The sequence below is a fragment of the Asparagus officinalis genome, chromosome 4 (assembly GCF_001876935.1).
Source record: "Asparagus officinalis chromosome 4, Aspof.V1, whole genome shotgun sequence".
In the NCBI taxonomy this organism is placed as follows: Eukaryota; Viridiplantae; Streptophyta; class Magnoliopsida; order Asparagales; family Asparagaceae; genus Asparagus; species Asparagus officinalis.
In genome coordinates, this window is record NC_033797.1 from 24,655,658 (window position 1) to 24,675,030 (window position 19,373).

At 38.6% G+C, this 19,373-nt stretch overlaps 2 protein-coding genes across 2 annotated transcripts; one reads left to right on the forward strand and one right to left on the reverse strand.

Moving 5' to 3' along the window:
• Window positions 514-3,546, forward strand: LOC109836982 (phosphoribulokinase, chloroplastic). The gene is given in 7 exon segments (XM_020405058.1): window positions 514-873; window positions 876-1,158; window positions 1,953-2,037; window positions 2,123-2,207; window positions 2,301-2,545; window positions 2,695-2,793; window positions 3,144-3,546. Coding segments are annotated over 7 exon segments (1,209 nt in total). The 5' UTR covers window positions 514-614; the 3' UTR covers window positions 3,297-3,546.
• On the reverse strand, window positions 4,009-11,515 carry LOC109839794. Its single transcript, XM_020408291.1, has 3 exons — window positions 11,315-11,515; window positions 4,566-4,739; window positions 4,009-4,294 (listed from the first exon to the last, which is right to left on the reverse strand). Exons 1-3 carry the CDS (start codon window positions 11,378-11,380, stop codon window positions 4,205-4,207), a joined length of 330 nt encoding a protein of 109 aa, XP_020263880.1. The 5' UTR covers window positions 11,381-11,515; the 3' UTR covers window positions 4,009-4,204.

Here is a 19,373-nt window from a genome sequence, read left to right on the forward strand (position 1 = left end):
AAAATTCAGCTCACATCGGATTATGTACCCAATCTCATCAAAGCTCTTATCTCTCTCCTCCACCCTTCATTGCCTCATCTGCAACCAACCATCCATCCCTTGCCACGTGGACGTGACCATATCTAGACTCCTGGAATAACCACCAAGCTTTTCTTATGTCATCACAACAAATCAATCTCAAAGCCAAAAATATCATCCACGCTGAAAATTAGGAGATCAAATAAAATATTATTAAAGAGTATATACCGACGCTAATTTAATAAAGAAACCAAACGGAGCGACGATTACGCGAACTGCCCACAGGTCCCCTATATAACCTCCTCATTCTTTGTCCAAACCTATGTCCTTCACCAAACAAACAGCGTATTTAAAACTCACTAAACAAGCACACAATAAAATTCCTCAGTATCTCCTATACAAAAATAAAAAAAGCACAAAAAATGCTAAAAAGATGAAATCTAAATACTCATCTTGAAACCAACAAAAAGGCTTGAAAACAAACCAAACACCCCCCCCCCCCACCCCCCCCCCCCCCCCTCTCTCTCTCTCTCGCAGCTCCCTCTACTTCTCCTTCTCAACAACTGAAGGAAAGAAGAGAACATCAAACTCAGCAAATGGCTGTGTCTACAATATACAGCACCCCTTCTCTCAACTCCACAACCTCAATCACCACCCAGTCAAAAACCCACCTAGGATTCAGCACTCAGAACCAATTCATCTTCTACAAAAAGACCAGAAGAGGAGAGAGAAGAAGCAACTACTCCTTCTCGTGCTCTGCATCAGCTGAACAGCAAACACTAGTTATAGGCTTAGCTGCAGACTCAGGATGTGGGAAGAGCACATTCATGAGGAGACTTACCAGTGTTTTCGGCGGGGGAAAGGAGGAAACCCTGATTCAAACACTCTCATCAGTGATACAACCACTGTCATATGCCTCGATGACTACCACTCATTGGATAGAACTGGAAGAAAGGAGAAGGGAGTCACTGCTTTGGACCCGAGAGCTAACGATTTCGATCTGATGTATGAGCAGGTGAAGGCACTTAAAGATGGCGTGGCTGTTGAGAAGCCTATTTATAACCACGTCAGCGGGCTTCTTGATCCTCCTGAGCTCATTAAGCCACCCAAGATTCTTGTCATTGAAGGACTTCATCCCATGTGAGCATCTTACCATTTGGTTTTTAAACTTTCGTGATTTTTTTTTAAGAAAAATAAAATCTGAACATTATTTAGCTCAAAATGATACCATTAAACTTGAAGCTGCTGATGTTAGTTCTGATGGTTTTGGAAAATTGGAGAAGGGTAAGTGCGATGAGTGGTTTAGGGGTTAATTTACTTGTATATTTGTCGCCGAAATGGAAGTTCATGGTTTTTTCTTCAACATACAAATTTAGTGGTATTTTTCTGCAAAACGGGGAAGTTCATGATAGTTTCTTAAGAATTATCAATAAGATGTATGTTAGCGATGAGTTCGATGATAAAATTAATGAAAACTTTTGGGATGAAATCTATGACATGCACCTTATCTTTTGACAATAACAAATAAGCATTATGTCATCTCTATTGGGTAAGCCTTTAGTTTGGGAGCATTTTACTTCGTGGTGCAATACCGTGACTAAAATGACAAATTAAAATGGTATCATCCTGGTTGCGCTTTGCGTATGTCTAATATGCACAACAATTATATAGATAACGTTATTTGTCAGAACATTTATCATCACTGTAATTGTCACATTAGAGTTCTATATGTTTTTCGACAATTACAGTGAGCAATTTTTCTTGCAGATAATGAACATGTTGGGCTTGTATTTACAAAATCAAAATGGAAAAATAATTGTTTTACGGATCTATTCTTTAAAAGAATTATTTTTCCTATGGTTGTTTATTGTCGTGGTAATAGTTATACATGTCTGAACTTTGCAAAATTGACACCGCTTCTTCCTACTCTTCAGGTTTGATTCTCGTGTAAGGGATCTTTTGGACTTCAGTATTTACTTGGACATTAGTAACGAGGTCAAATTTGCATGGAAAATTCAGGTCATTAACTAAAAAACATCTAATTACTCACATGTCATCAATTCTTTTATTTTCTTCATTCTAAACTCTCTCTTTGAGTTTACAGAGAGACATGGCAGAACGTGGGCACAGTCTAGAGAGCATCAAAGCTAGCATTGAAGCTAGAAAACCTGATTTTGATGCTTACATCGGTACTTTTCTTGTGAAAATCCACATTACTATTTTTGACATACATTTTCTTTTGTGTTCATGATCAGTAAAGCAATGTTCTTGTATTTTGCCAGACCCACAAAAGCAATATGCAGATGCAGTGATCGAGGTTTTACCAACGCAATTGATTCCGGACGACAATGAAGGCAAAGTGTTGAGGGTTAAATTGATAATGAAAGAAGGGGTTAAGTACTTTAGCCCGGTTTACCTCTTTGATGAAGGCTCAACAATCTCTTGGATACCATGTGGAAGGAAACTAACTTGCTCCTACCCTGGGATCAAATTTGCCTATGGTCCAGACTCTTACTACTCCAACGAGGTGAATTACTAAAAGTTTGGTTAACAAATTTGAGATGAATAAGATCGATGAATTATGAAACTTTTCGCTGAGCATATAGATAGTAAATCTTGCACATTATTATAAATGGTTAGTTCTTAAACCGATTTTGTTCGGTTGGTTTGAATCAGGTTTCAGTGTTGGAGATGGACGGGCAATTTGACAGATTAGATGAGCTCATATATGTGGAAAGCCATCTAAGCAACATATCGACCAAGTTCTATGGCGAGGTATGTTGAATGTTTCGTGCAAAAAAAAAAAAAAAAAAAAATTCAAGACCTGCATTAGTTTCTAAATTGTATTGTATATGTTCTTTAAGAAAAAAAGGGTAAATTACACTAAATCCCCAATAAGTTTGGGCCTTTGCACTTAACCCCCAGTAAGTTTTGTCAGAGAACCCCAAAAATTTTACACCGCTAAGTTTAACCCTCATAGCAAGATAAAATGACAAAATACCCGCTTTCTTTTCTAATGGTTTTAGTAATGATATCTTGCATATACACCCTATACACCTCTCTCTCCTTCAGTTTCAAAAAATGCAACCTTTTGCTAACATTTCATTTCTCTTTTGCTGTAACAGGTAACACAACAGATGTTGAAGCATGCTGACTTCCCTGGGAGCAACAATGGTACAGGTCTTTTCCAGACAATCGTTGGTTTGAAGATTAGAGATTTATACGAGCAAATAGTTGCGGAGAGGGCAGCTTCTACCGTTGAAGCTGCCAAAGTTTAAGACTCCACGGGTATAGAGTTACTTGAATTTATCCCTTTTTTGCCTCATTGCTATTTGTATATTCGTGAAGAATTAAGGGAAAAGTGATGTAGCAAACTCCCATCATATTGGAGGCAATGGGAGATGTAAATCCCCTCCCTTTAAGTGTTATTATTATTTTGCACATAATGCTCGCTATTAATTTACATTTCTGTACACATTGGACAGATATCACATGCATTTGTCAATATAAGAAATGGGTTTTCCTCCATCTTCACTATTGTGATCGTATTCACATAAACCTCTCAATATAAGAAATGTCTTTGATCTAATCATGTAAGGAATATTGATCTTATGTTGTTTCTGAACATCCTTCAGAGGTTCCTGCCAAAAAAGTATTATCATTTATAGTCTTCAAATTTGATGATAAAGCAAATTCTAAGGGTACTTCAGAAGTTTATATATTCAAAATGAGTTCATTATCTAGTGGAAAAAACAAATAGAGAGTAAATTTGCAAAACAATTGTCATGATAAGAAAATAAATGGAGCTAGATACCTCTCGACCACAACCCTAATAGGCTGCTAATTGAAAACCATTAATTTTGAGACCAATTTATCAGTCTACGATAGCTTCACAATAGACGTGCAGTAATCGTAGCTGAAATCCCTATCTTTGGATTGTAAATCAACTGACAGAGAACAATCAGACAAATAACCAAAAATATTTCGGATTATGATTCTTCAAATTCTCAATGATTATCCAAGATGACAACAGGTGAAATTTCTTTATACAAATGAACCATTATAAATAAGATACTCAAAGAATAAATACGTATAAACTGAAACAGATAAATATGGGTAGTGTTTGAAGTCCTAACTTCTCTATCCAACATTCTGATCTTGAGCCGCATTAAATTCTTGCATCAGATTAAAGGTTTGATCCTTCTTTTGCCATCGGCAAGTCACTCCTCACTCTAGAACTTACAGAAGATCTCCGTTCTTTCCATGTTCTTCCATCCTGTAACCATCTCCAATGATTAATAATTATGACCAAGTAAGAGAACTTGAAGGAGTTAAAACAAATAGTCTGACAGAAGAATTTCTTTCACATCGAAAAGCAAATGTATACATATTAATATGTTTTTGGGGCATTGCATCAATACTACGCTATCATTGTGTATTTATAACCCTTAAATTTATACCAAATGCTCGTAGTGCACGTGCCAAGAGTCGAGTGATTATAGAAGCAAAACAAATACGAAAGTGTTAGTGAAGAGATTATCACTTACATTTAGAATTGTCGACGGTTCTTGTTCTGGGCAGTTAACTGGTTGATCATAATCAACAACCTCGATTGGGCGCTCAACAGGCTTAAACTCAGCTGCTGTCGCAATTCCACAGGTTGTAGAGGCTGGAGCTGGACTTAAAACCTCCACATTCTGTGCCAACGTTTGCCTTGCGTCCTAATACACGAGCTTGTCAACTCATTTAATGCTCAATTTGATGCAAACTCAAGCCACATATATAAATAAAAATTACAAGGAATAAGGAAAAGAAAAAAGAGGAGTATGAATGATAGGTGTAAGCAAAGTCTTGGGACAATCTGCGAATGTTAGATAAGCCCGAAACATTTTCTTCTAAGCATATGAACAACAATATTTGATGAGACATGGAAAGTATTTCAAGCATAGCTCAGTCTACATAGATTTTTTATAAAAACACGTTAGCTTCAATGAAAGAAGAATCATACATAGATGACAATGTAAGCAAATAATTGCAGAAGCAAGCTGAAACTGAAAGCGCAGCCAGATTTTTACCTTGAGAATCTAATATTAATATATTTAACCAAGAAGTTACATTATGCGGAGTAATTAAAAGATGGTTGTGTTGTGCGTAGCGGAACTCGAAAACCAAAAAAATCACACACACAAGAACAAGATAGGTCACAACCAATACAACCAAAACACCAATCACAGCAAGACACACGAATTTACGTGGTTCGGCAAGTTGCCTACATCCACGGGGCAAGGAGGAGGGAGTTTATACTATTAGAAATCAAGAGAATACAAATAGGGTTACAAATCTTACCAAAAACCCCCAAAATAAGCTCTAGATCTCTCTCAAAGCCTCCCACAATGGATGCAACAAAACCCTCTTTTGGCAGCTCAAAACCCTCACATAACCCTAAAATTCGTGTTTAGGGTTATACACAAACTCACAACGAAAACGGGTCTGGAAAACTAAATATGGCCCAAACCCCCGCATCGCGGTCGACCGCAGAGCACATATCGCAGTCGATCGCAAAAACTCCAGAGAGTTTCCCAACTTCTAGGTTCGGGCATGGTCGACCGCAGAACCATGTGCGGTCGACCGCCAAAAATTCAGAGCCATACTACAGTGATGTGCACGTTACGGTCGACCACAGAGCATGTACGGTTGACCGTGAAACTGCCTGCTTGTTCCCTCATGGATGTTGACGTCATTTCTACAATTCTCTACCTCGGCGAATGTTTCTACCAAAACTGAACCGACACCAAAACATCCAAATGTCTCACTTGTTGCGTTCAGTATGCCATGGAATTAATCCATGACAACGAACTCAATCCACAATAAGTCGGGAACCCAAAATGGAGCGCAAACAATCTCCCCCCATCAAAAGCAACTAATCCAACCCGGCTGGATCTAAAAGATTACCTACGTATCCCCTTGCCCAAGGAATCAAGCCTCACATAGTTCACCCAAATGGCCGCCAACGGCCTCAACATCGAAGAATGTTCAATAGATTCAAACAATGACCAAACTTGACACCTGAAACAACTTTGATCAACATATCAGCAGGGTTGTCCTTAGTGTGAACCTTCTCCAACGTGACCTTTCCATCATCCAATACGTCACGTACAAAGTAAAATCTGACATCAATGTGTTTCGTGTGTGCATGATAAACTTAGTTCTTTACCAATAGATAGCTTGTGTCAGCTATCACAAAATATCTGAATGGTCTCCTGTGCAATCCTCAAGTCCTCCAATAGTCCATGCAACCACAAAGCCTCATTTACAGTTTCAGTCACCGTCATATACTCTGCCTCTGTAGTACAGAGAGTCATTGTAGACTGAAGTGTGCATCTCCAACACACCGGTATACCAGCCAATGTAAATACATAATCTGTAGTGGATCGACGCTTGTCAAGATCTCCAGCATAGTCAGAATCCACATAGCTAATATAATCATGCCCTATGTTCTCATTCTTTTGAAAAACTAAACCAATATCTATGATACGTTTAACATACCGTAGAATCCACTTCACGGCCTCCCAATGATCCTTCTCGGGGTCGTGCATGTGCCTAGATACCATGCTCACGATCTGTGACAAATCTGGCTTAGTACACATCATCACGTACATCAAGCTACCCACTATACTGACGTATGAAACTTTGGACATATAGTCTCGATGCTCAACTAAAACTTGTGACATCAAGACTGAAAGCTTGAATTGGGGAGCTAATGGAGTACTCACCATCTTGGCATTGCCCTCAAAACTGAATTTCTTCAGCATCTTCTGCAAGTAACTCCTCTGTGTAAGCTTCAATCTCACTTTTACCCTGTCTCGCTCAATCTCCATACCCAATATCTTCTTAGCCTGTCCAAGATCCTTCATCTCAAACTCAAATGATAGCTTTTTTTTCAATTTTCCTATAGCTAAAGTATTGCTGGAAACAATGAGCATATCGTTAATATATAATAACAAATAAATATGTTCATCATCCTGTAGCTTGTGCATATAAACACACGGGTCATAAGGGCTCCTCGTGTACCATTAGCCAATCATAAAGCTATCAAATCTCTTGTACCACTGTCGGGTGATTGTTTCAATCCATAAAGAGATTTTTTCAATTTACATACCAAATATTCCTTTCCTGTAACTTTGAACCCTATGGGTTGTGTCATGTAGATCTCCTCATCTAAATCTCCGTGTAGAAAGGTCGTCTTCACGTCCATTTGGGCCCAATATAAATCCAGTTGTGCCACTAATGCCAATAAAATCTGAATTGACGAGTGCTTCACAACGGGTAAAAATACCTCGTTGTAATCAACGTCCTCAAACTGTGCATACCCCTTAGCAACCAATCTGACTTTGAACCGAATATCCCTAATAGAAGATCCCTCCTTCTTCGCATATATCCACTTACAACCAATAGCTTTCTTACCCTTAGGTAGCTTTGCAAGTTTCTAAGTATCGTTCTTCTGAAGAGATCGCATCTCCTCCTCCATAGCATTCTATCACCTAATCGAATTAGAGCTAGATTCTGCCTCCCTGAATGTGAAAGGAACCAAATCGTCAACGACCTCCACTGATAAAACATATGCAATCATGATATCATCATATCTAGCTGACCGACGAATCACCCTCCTAGGTCTGTTTGCTGCAATAGACTCTTAAACATGACTCTGCTCCTGAGTCTCACCATCCACTGTATCCTCTAAATGCCCGACTATTATCTCATCTCCTCCCAGTGCCACCTTTGTAGGAGCCTTAATGGATACAGTGCTATCTGGAGTGGGTGAAGTCACATCATCCTCTACCTGCTGTGATATCTCTCCTGTCTGAGCTTCCTCCACCTGCTAAGGAACTTAATGTTTTATCATGTACTCCTCATCGAATGTGACATATCTGCTAATGATTATTTTCTTGTCCTATGGATCCCATAACTTAAAGCATTTAACTCCATCTCTAAATCTCATAAAGACTGCTTTCCTTGCCCTCGGATTCAATTTACCATCACTAACATGGTAATAAGCAAGACACTCAAATATTCGAAGTGACTCATAGTCACTAGCTACCAAACCAGACCAACGCTCCAAAGGAGTCTTTTCCTGTATCGTAGTGTACGACAACCTATTAACGAGATGACTTACATAAACCAACGTCTTGGCCCAAAAGGATCTAGGCAATCCACTCTGCGTCATCATACATCGCACCTTCTCCAGCAAGGTACGGTTCAATCTTTCAGTCACCCCGTTCTGTTACGGTGTCTCTCGAACTGTGAAATGTCTTCTAATGTCGTGATCTCGGTAAAACTACAGAAATGAATCACTCTTATACTCTCCATCATTGTCTGAACGAAGAGTCTTCACCTTTCTACCTGTCTGTAGCTTCACTTTCTTCTTCCACTCCACAAATATATCCAGGACATCATGTTTATGCTTCACAGGATATACACAATTTCTTCTGGAATAGTCATCAATGAAAGTGACAAAATAATCGGTCTCACCAAGTGATGTGTGTTTGAAAAGGCCCCAAACATCTGTATGAATGTAATTGAATATACCTTGGGTGTTGTGAATAACGGTGCCGAACTTCACACTAGTCTTCTTCCCAAGTACACAATGGTCACACAGCTCCATTTTGCAGGTCTTCGCATCTTTTAATAGCCCATGTTTTGTCAATGACTGTAGGGACTTATCACATGTGTGTCCAAATCTTATGTGTCATAAGGTGATAGTGTCCTCTTCTGTAGTGATAGAAGCTGTCAGACCCCCTGTAACTGTCTTGTCATTCAAGTAGTATAGGTTGTTTTCCCTGACACCTCGCATCATCACCATAGAACCCTTAAAGACCTTCACAGTAGCATCTTCTAAGATCACGCGATAACCTGCTACCTCCAAAGTCCCAAAAGAAATAATATTCTTCGTCAACTGCGGCACGAACCTCACTTTCTTTAATTCCCTAGTCACCTCATCATGCATCCTGATCCAAACAGTACCAATTCCACCAATAGGACATATGTGATCATTCCTCATGAGCACAACATCCCCTCTTTTTAGCTTCTTAAAGCTGAAGAACCAATCCCTCCTAGGACAAATTTAAAATGTAACTTCCGAATTCATCATCCACTCCGTAGAGTCGGCATAACAAACTGACGACAGTACGGGACATGAATAGCCTGAAGAATCTGAATCTGAATGGTCGCTAACAGCTTTAGCAACATTCAGCTCTGAAGCTTGTACAGCTTTCCTCATTTTTCTTCCCGGCTATATCCTTTAACTTTGGGCACTCATTCTTCCAATGTTCCTCTTCTTTTGCAAAAGACACATTGATTTTACCAATACTCTTATGGCCACCCCTATTCTTAAATTTTGAGCGGTTAAACTTTTGACGATTTGGACTACGATCTCGAACTGCTAATGCATCTCCTGATGCCTTTTCGAAGGGTTCGTCATCACTCTTCCTCAACTTATAATTCACCAACGCTAAAGTCACCTCCTTATAACTAACAATAGTTCTTTCATTTATCATAATGAGAATAAACGTACCAAAATCATCCTCCGACAACGAACACAATAGTAGCATCGTCTTGTCTTCATCCTCAATCATAATATCTACATTAGACATCCGAAATTAGCTTCGTGAAGTTGTTGACATGCTCCCTAATGGAAACTCTCATCTTCATCTTGAATTGGGAAAATCTCTTCTTCAAGTAAAACCGATTCTCAATGCTCTTCGTAAGATACTTCCCATTGAGTATTTCCCACATTCTCTCGACATCTCACTCATCACATCATAAATGAGATCCGGCGTCAAGCATGACCGAATAACTCCACAAGTCCTACTATTTATTTTTTTCTAAACATTTTCCTCCATATCCTCGGGTATCTCTTGTAATTCAAGAGTCTTCTCCAAATTTTGGGCGTCCAACGTATCCATCACCTGACACCTTCACAAATCGAAATTGATTTTGCCCTCGAACTTCGGAACATTAATTTTTATATTATTATTTATTAATGCTCAGACTCTGTATCGTCTTCGTCAAAAACGACCCCGATGTGCTTGTTTCACCCATATTGTAGATCTATCTTTCCAAACAAGAATCCAATAGCGAATCCTTCGAACAAACCCTAAATCAAAACCCGGAGCTCTGATATCACTTGTTGTGCGCAGCGGAACTCGAAAATCAAACAAATCGCACACACAAGAATAAGATAGATCACAACCAATACAACCAAAACACTAATCACAGCAAGACACGAATTTATGTGGTTCGACAAGTTGCCTACATCCACGGGGCAAGGAGAGGGGTTTATACTATTAGAAATCAAGAGAATACAAATAGAATTACAAATCTCACAATAAGCTCTCTAGATCTCTCTCAAAGCCTCCCACAATGGATGCAACAAAACCCTCTTTTGGCAGCTCAAAACCCCCCTCACATAACCCTAAAATTTGTGTTTAGGGTTATATACAAACTCACAACGAAACGGGTCTGGAAAACTAAATCTGACCAAACCCGCATCGCGGTCGACCGCAAAGCACATATCGCGGTCGACCGCAAAGCACATATCGCGGTCGATCGCAAAAACTCCAGTGAGTTTCCCAACTTCTGGGTTCGGGCGCGGTCGATCGCAGAACCATGTGCGGTCGACCGCCAATAATCCAGAGTCATACTACAGTGATGTGCACATGGCGGTTGCAGTCGACCGTGGAACTGTTTGCTTGTTCCCTCGTGGATTTTGACGCCATTTCTACAGGTTGTGCTTTCAAATGTGAACTCTAATGGTACCAAAGTGAATTGGTGAATAAATCATCCAGTAGGTGAAAGTTCTACTACACGTAGTCAGGTAAATCTCAGCAAGTCAAAAAGGAAAACTAATGAACCAAGAGGAATAATAATTAAAGGATAGAGTTATTAGAAAACATTTAGTCACATAATCAATGATTCAAATAACAAACGAAGAAAAATTAATCACAGAGAAGATGCAAAAGAAAGCCCAGTACTCGAAACCAAATGCAACAAATCCAAAATGAATTATAATCATATTATAGATAAAAATAGGAACCTAGGCAAAGGCAATAATACTAATGAATGAATAAATGAGCATGTCTTTGGAGGCAGCAAATTAAAAATAAATTAACTTCCCAAGCCAGCAACTTGACCATGCAAGCTTCCTAAATGACAGAAACCCATCACAAGCAAACAGAATGATACGGAAAAAAAATACCCATGACTAAGAACAAGAAACCATCTCAAATGAAGATTTTACCGCTGCGCTTCGATTCCTCCTGTGCCCAATCCCGCCAGTTGATAACCTAGAAAAAACACCCACCATCTTTGCTCTTCAATTTCTCAAAAAACGAAGCTGAAGTTTGTTTTCAACTTCTCAAAATGGAAGGACAAGGAGGAAGGGCGGTGACCAGAGTCGAATCTATTGGGCAAATTGAAAATATTATTTGTATCAACCCAAATCAAGATATTTAGAGCTCCGCAAGGAAACTGATTGACCAGTGAGAGAGAGTAAGGATTGGTTTGACTTCTGCAAAGATATTTATTATTTTATTCGACGTTCGGTAAAGTAATTGATTCGACGGTGGAGATTCGGTGATCCGAGAACGTCGCAGGAGTTTGTGCCGCGCGAAAGAGTTGGCGGGGCCCATCGTTGACAGTTAATACCAATATGAATGTTTAGCCAATAAGAGTTTTTCTTGTCGATGGATGAGATGTGAGGAGAGATACGGGAGACTAGAGGGCGGTTGGGATGGGGATGGGATCCTCTACTAATAAGGAGGTTCCTAATATCTTTTAATGAGATCTTGATTTTTGATTTATCAATCAAAAGCTAAGATCTCATCAAGATCTCATCGAGATCTTGGCCTTTGATTGATAAATCAAAGGCTATGATCTATTTATTAGGAGATATTAGGAATACTATTTATTAGTAGAGGATCCCAATATGTTGGGATGAGCTTTTTTTAGTGAACGTAGCTTATGAATTAGCTCATTCATATTTATACAGGAGTTTTTTTAAAAAAGACATTTTTGCTAAATAATTAGCAAAACAGACTGTTTTGCTAATTATTTAGCAAAAACGACTTTTTTTTACCAACAGGTCAAAAAGAGGTCGGTTTTGAAAAATTGCCTCTTCGAAGCATACGGGACTACTAGTCCCGTATGTTTAGTTGGTAATAATTGGCGACTAATATTATGCTAAAAAATTTACGGGACTACTAGATGTAGGCAAATAAAATTATCTTTATCCCTAACAGAGAAATTCAGAAGTTCGCATGCAAGAACATTACCAAAAATAGTAAAAAACGGACAAAAGCGTTAATATCTCTCAAACCGGAGGGAATTTAACGAAACGGATGGCGACAAAGCAAACTTCAATTGGTTTAGTCGGCCCCGTCTCATCGAGATAGTCGATTTTTATACATAATTTGTCTAATTCCGACTTAGGGTTTGAAAGTTATGACATGTTCTTTGCAGCAAGTTATGTTCTTCGACACTTGAACTTCGCCTGCAAGACTAGGGTTCGCCTGAACCAAGCCAAGTCTACTTGTTCACCTGAACATTCAAGGCAAGTCCGCCTGATAGTATGACTTTGCCTGAATCAAATAGGCAAAACCAAGTTTGCCTGAATACTTGACTCTGCGGACAATGCAAAGTTTGCCTAAACATTGAGATTCGCCTGAACGAAGTTAAGCTTGCCTGAATGAAGTTAAGCTCACTTGAACGCTTAACTTACGAAACTCGCCTGCATGAGCCAAGCTCGCTTGAACACTTGAAGCTCGCCTGAATTGATTGAAGCTCGCCTGATAGCTTCGCCTACGAGGTTCACCTGCATACTCCAACCTTGCCTACAAGAGTGAAGCTCGCCTGAAGCTCGAAGCTCACCTAATAGCTTCACCTACGAGGTTTGTCTGCATACTCCAACCTCGCCTGCATGTGACAAGATGGCATGCACGTTCCAAGCTCGCATGCACGGGCCAAGCTCGCCTGCACGCTCAAAAGCTCGCCTGCACGCTCAAAGCTCGCCAAGCTCGGCTGAAGCTCGTCAAAGCTCACTTGGGTAGCCAAGCTATCCTGAAGCTCACCAAGCTTGCCTAAATGGTCAAGCTCACCTGAATAATCAAGTTCGCCTAAAAGTCAGGTTCGCCTAAATTGTTTGACCAAGTCAGCCACTAAAGCATGAATTGTGGAAGTGGTTGTGCCCAGTTTCCATGTTTTGAGGGGGTGGTTACTAGTCATTCTCCTCTATAAATAGCCATTGATGGTTACAAGAAAATGGAGGCGATATCAAGAGGTATTCGGCTCTCAAATATCCTAGCTCGAGTATTCTAACTCCGATAAAGCTTCTACCACGCGACGAAGCTTATTGGCAGTCTTGTTCGAATCCTCAGGAGAAGAGGACCGAACTTTGAGATCTCGGCATACTCGGTCTATAAGCAATCAAGCACTTGTTTGGCCTTTGAACTCATCCAACCAAACTTCTATCATGCATTGAAGTTTGTCCGCAACCTCGTTCGAATCGTCAAAGGGAAGCAAACTCGACACGAGCATCGAGGGAAGCATCCTATCGCCCCAAAGAACCCATGTTAAACAAAGAGAGATCGAATCAATTATCTCTGCTTTTGTGTAAAAGTGATTTTGATTTGTAATAAACAATTCAATTAATACAAATTTTGATATCTCATTTTACGACAAACACTAGTCTCGTAGGTTTTGTTCCCACTTACAAAACGTACGGGACTAGTAGTCCCGTACATTAAGCAAAAACTCTGTTTGCGCATGCCCAACAAATCCACGGGACTAGTAGTCTCGTGGATATAATCACAATAGTCTCTTTCGTTCTCTCTCTCTCTCTCTCAGTCGAAACCCTTGATCTCTCTCTCCCAAACCCAATCTCTCTCTCTCTCTCTCTCTCTCTCTCTCTCTCTCTCTCTCTCTCTCTCTCTCTCTCTCTCCCAACTTACCTCTTCCTCCCTCAAATTTCTCTCTCTTATCCTCTCCAAACCCATTATCTCTAAACCCTAATTAATATCTTCCCCAAAGATCACTCTGACGTTGTTAAAATACGACGTCATTTAGTCTCTCCGACGCCAATAAAATTCAAAACTTCATCAAGGTATAAATTTCTTATTTTTTCATAATTTTCTCTCTATTATTTAGTTAATGTTGTAGTTTGTAAGTAATTGTATATTTGGAATAAATATTTTAATAATGATTATCAATATGAAAAAAATCTAATTTGCATATGATGAATTTTAATTCTTCAGTTAAAATGGTGAATAGAATAGCAGTTGTTTGCTTATTCAATAGAAAACTGAGTGTTGGAATGAATAATATGTCTATATATGAAGGAGAATCTAAAAAAATATTCATGTTATCTAGAAATTACAATTTCTATAGAATAATAGAGCAAATATATAGAGTTACTAGAATTAATCATGCAGAAAATACCACTAAGGTCTTTTGTAATTATACGATAAATAAAAAAAGAACAATTATTGTAGAGATCACCAATGATCAAGAATTGAGTGATATGATATAACTTGCGAAAAAGCAAATCTCAATCGAGTTGTTCATTAAAAATATTTTAATATTTGGGGTTGTCGAAGTTTTATATGCTCACGGAGAGTTCTCCCGCATTCTTGAAAATCAAATCACATTCTCTCAAAGTGCCTTGCACTTAGAAAATGACTCAGGTGCAATGTCAATTGACGTGTTGCACAACGCGTCGAGTCATGTTTTAGTTAATTTACTAGTTGGTTCTATTATAGAAGAGGATGAGGATGCATATGCAGATGATGATTATGAAGATGTTGGAGAGGAGGAATGTCTTGATAGTATGCAGTGTGCAATTGAATGAACCAATGATGACACTCGTTGGATGGATGAATATTGTATAAACAACGATTATGTAGAGTTTGAAGAACCGTTGCCAGAAGAGTTTCAAAATGAAGAGTGGATAAATACCTCACAAGCTGAGTTTGTTGAGCCTGGTTCTAATTTCAATCGACCCTAGGACTTCACTTTTAAAAAAGATATCTTTTCGAGAATAAGGAAACTTTAGTTTTCGCTATACGTGAATGGGCAATCAAGAACCGAGTCAAATTTAAGCCGGTGAAAACCAATACAACTAGCTACCATGTAAAGTGTTACTTCAACGAGAAAGGTCAAGGAGAGTATACAAGTGCTCAAGATGAGAGAAATTCAAAGTGTCCATGGAAGCTTAATGCAGCTATTAAGAAAAAAATCTAATGGGCAATTTATGATCTTTAGTTACTGCAGACTTTATACATGTTGCAATCCGACTGTCACTGCCGATCATAAGGCAACAACTTCCTCTTATATCTTGAAGCTAATTATGCCCGAGTTAGGCGGGAACTTGATCTTACTCCATGTCAGATAATTACAAGGGTATATGATATGAGAAAAATAACTATATCCAAGTATAAAGCATATGATACATGGAGGAATGTGTTGACTAAAACCTTTGGAGATTGGGAGAAATTTTATGAATTACTTCCGCAATATCTTGAAGCAATTAAGAGGAAAAATTCAGGCATCGAATATGAAATAGTGTCTAAAGCGATCACGCCAGGAGTGGAGAGGTTCATGCGGGTATTTGAGCATTTAGACCTGCTATCAAAGGGTTCTCATTTTGTCGTCCGCTATTGAGCATCAATGGCACACATTTATATGGCAAGTACAAAGGAGTGCTCTTAGTTGCGACTGGTGTAGATGCAAATAGTGGGCTATTTCCAATAGCTTTCGCAGTTGTAGAGTTGGAGGATACATCGATTTGGAAGTGGTATTTTCAATGTATTTATAGATACATCCCTACTATTCAAAGTCCTAGAACGATTACTTTTATTTCTGACCAGATGAAAGGAATCCTACGAGCCTTACACGAGGGGTGGAGTGCACCACATCATCACCGATATTGCTTGCGGAATATAAGAGATAATTTTAAGAAAAAATACGGAGAGGTCAATTTACAAAATCTATTATGGCAAGCCAGATGTGCAACTGACACATTGATATATGAGCATTGTAGGGAGAAAATTAAATCCCTATCAGTTGAAGCACACAACTAGATTGAATAAAACTTGAAGCCGCAATACGAAGTTCAATGGGCATTATGTAGAGATGATGGAGTGTGTTATTGTATGATGACAACTAATTGCTCTGAAAGTTTCAATGGAGTACTCAAGGGTGTCTGTGCTATGCCAATTCAAGTCTTGGTTGCAAGAATGTTTTATAGATTAAACACATACTTTAATAAGAGACGTGGTGATAATGTAAATTGGACGAGTAGGTACACTTTAAAAATAAGAGTATTTTGCAAAAAAGGATTATGGCCGTAAGAACATATAGAATTGAACAATTCAATAACAATGAATGGGAGGTTAAAAATATTGTGAAGGTACTTACACCGTCCATCTCTATGACCAGGAGTGCAGTTGTACGTATAATATACCATAATTACAAAAACGATCATGTGAACATATTTTAGCGGCTAGTTCCAATCAACTTGGTATTCAACAAATCATTATCGAAAGGCTTATAAGGAGAGCTTTCATCCTTCCGACGAAAGTCGTTATTGGCCAGATTATAATGTACCATGTATATTACCACCTCAATACAAAAGACAAGCAGGACGACCTCGCTCTGTGTGCATTAGAGGTACTATGGATCAAGGCCGGGAAGGAGTAGCGTCGCAAATTGGATATGGACAATGTAATCAATTAGGTCATTATATATCTTGTTGTCCATCAAGAACAAGTAGATAGCAATTAATTAGTAATATGTTTTCTATTTCTATCTATATTTTTCATTATTATAGTCTTATTGATTCGACAGAAACTAATAAGTTAACAATTATATGCGCATGTATAGGTTGTCTAAAAATTATTACAGATAGCTGATCCTCATCAGTGTGAAGATAAAGAAGAAAGATGGTGGGCTCCAGAATCTTCATAAGGATTACAAACTGACGATCATTGCAGAACTTGAGAAAAGAGATTACAATTGACGATCTTTTCAATGCCAAATGCGAAGGTCCACCTTCATGTTTTTAATTCTAAATGCGGAGGTCATACTCGCGTCCCAACAATAAAACGCGAAGGTCATTCCCGTGTTTCAATAACAAAATACGGAGGTCATTCCCGCACTTCAACAACAAAATACGGAGGTCATTCCCGCGTTTCAAGATCAAAACGCGGAGCTCATCATCGCGTTCTAAGTTCAAAACGCGGAGCTTACCTCTGCGTATCATGTGCTAGATGCAGAGCTCATTTCAGAAAGTGAACTTTGTGTTTGACCATTTCAAACACGTTTTAAACGGTTTTAAAACCGTTTTCCATAAAATGAGGACATTAAACTCCTATTATAGTGTGATTTAAGGGATCGGTTATACCCCATTATGGAGCAATTTAAGGGGGTCGGTCACACCCTATTAAGGAGCAATTTAAGGGATTGGTTATACCCCCATTAAGGAGCAATTTAAGGGATCAGTTACACCCCTTAAACCCTTATAATGGGTTTCAGAGATGGAGAAAGGGTCAGCAACCTTGAGGAACCATTGGAGCATTTTGTGGAAGCTTTTGTTGAAGCTTTGGAGCTTTTTGGCCTTGGATTTTGAGCCATTCTCAGTTGAAGAACTAAAGATCAGTTTGTCCTCTAATTCCAATTAAAAGAGATTAATTTCCTTTCTAAAATTAACTTTTTTATAGAGTTCTTAAACTCGTTCAGAGTTCTTAAACTCGTTTAGAGTTCTTAAACTCGTTAGAGTTTAAAACTTGCATCGTAAGTTCTTCCCAACATCAAGTCTAGAGGAATAGATAATGTTCCATAAAGCGAGGTGTTCGGATCGTCAACGGGATATAAGATTCAAACTCGCATCGCCACTGAGAAGAATCCAGTTTTAAACAAAGTGAATGATCTCTGTCGATTCCTTCCTTCTTTTGTAAATCGAGAAACTGATATAGAAGAGTTGTAATTTCTTTTTCTAAATCAGTTGAGAGAGATTGTATTCATTCTTTTTCTAAGTTAGTTAGGAAGATTAATACGAATTTTATTCTCATTTCTTCTTCAATTTTCCCACAAACAGCAGGTATATACACTATGCTTCCCGGGCCGGTTAGTGATGATGTCCTCTATGATCAGGAACGCCACCGTTTAGAGAGTATATCATTTACATTGGTAATGATTGATAAATTTTTAGTCATAAGTTTATAGTCACATATTACTAACTCATTATTATAATCTAATATTTTTTTCATTATTGTGCAGAGAGGACTGGAGCTAGTTATGATTGATCATAACCTTGGATATACGCGTTGGCCAATTGAAGATCCGCGTATCATTGTTCTAGTAGCCCAAGAAGGTTTTCTCACATGCTCAAAATTGCGGTGGATGAAGCTCGATTGGGCACTACTTAATGCATTGATGGATAGATGGAGGCTGGAGACTAACACTTTTTGTCTACGTGTCGGCTTGGTGACTATTACTCTCCAGGACGTAGCAGTGATCATTGGTCTCCGCATTGATGGCCCTTTGTGTTACGGAGACTGATAGGCATATGTGGCACCAAGTTTGTGATGATTTGTTAGGACTATCTCCGAAGTCCTTGCTTAGGGGATATATTAGATTGAAGTAGCTAAAAGAAAATTTTACAAACCCCTTGCTAGAAGATGCATCCCCAGTCATGATCCAGCCGCATACTCGTGCGTATATTTTGCACATGATCGGGACGCTTCTTTTTCCCGATTCAAATAAACATAAAGTACATTTGAGGTAAGACAACTTGTTATTGTTATAATGCACTATCGCGAACATGTTTTTGCTAGAATTTTGCTCATTATTGTTACAAAATATGACATCTAATATTTGGATTTGTGATAGGTAGTTATCACTTCTCCAGGACTTTGACAAGTGTGGGATATTATCATAGGGTAGTGCTATTTTAGCATACCTATATCGAGAAATACCGTAGGTTGCTTCTATGCAAAATAAAGAGCTCAATGGATGTTTGATATTGTTACAAGTTTGGGTATATGAGAGATTGGTTTCGAGACCAAGATTATGTGAGACGCGATATTTAGATGAACAGATTCCACTAGGCTGCAGGTAAAAAGCATCGAATTTAATTAATTAAAATTTAATTTTAAATTTTAAATTTGGAACTAGAACCTAACGTATATCATACAGGCAGATGGAACATCACTAAAGTATACGACAAGGCCCAGGCAAGACAATTAGATTTTTACAGAAGAGAGCTCGACCAGATAAAAATTTATCAGATATCAAATTCAAATTTA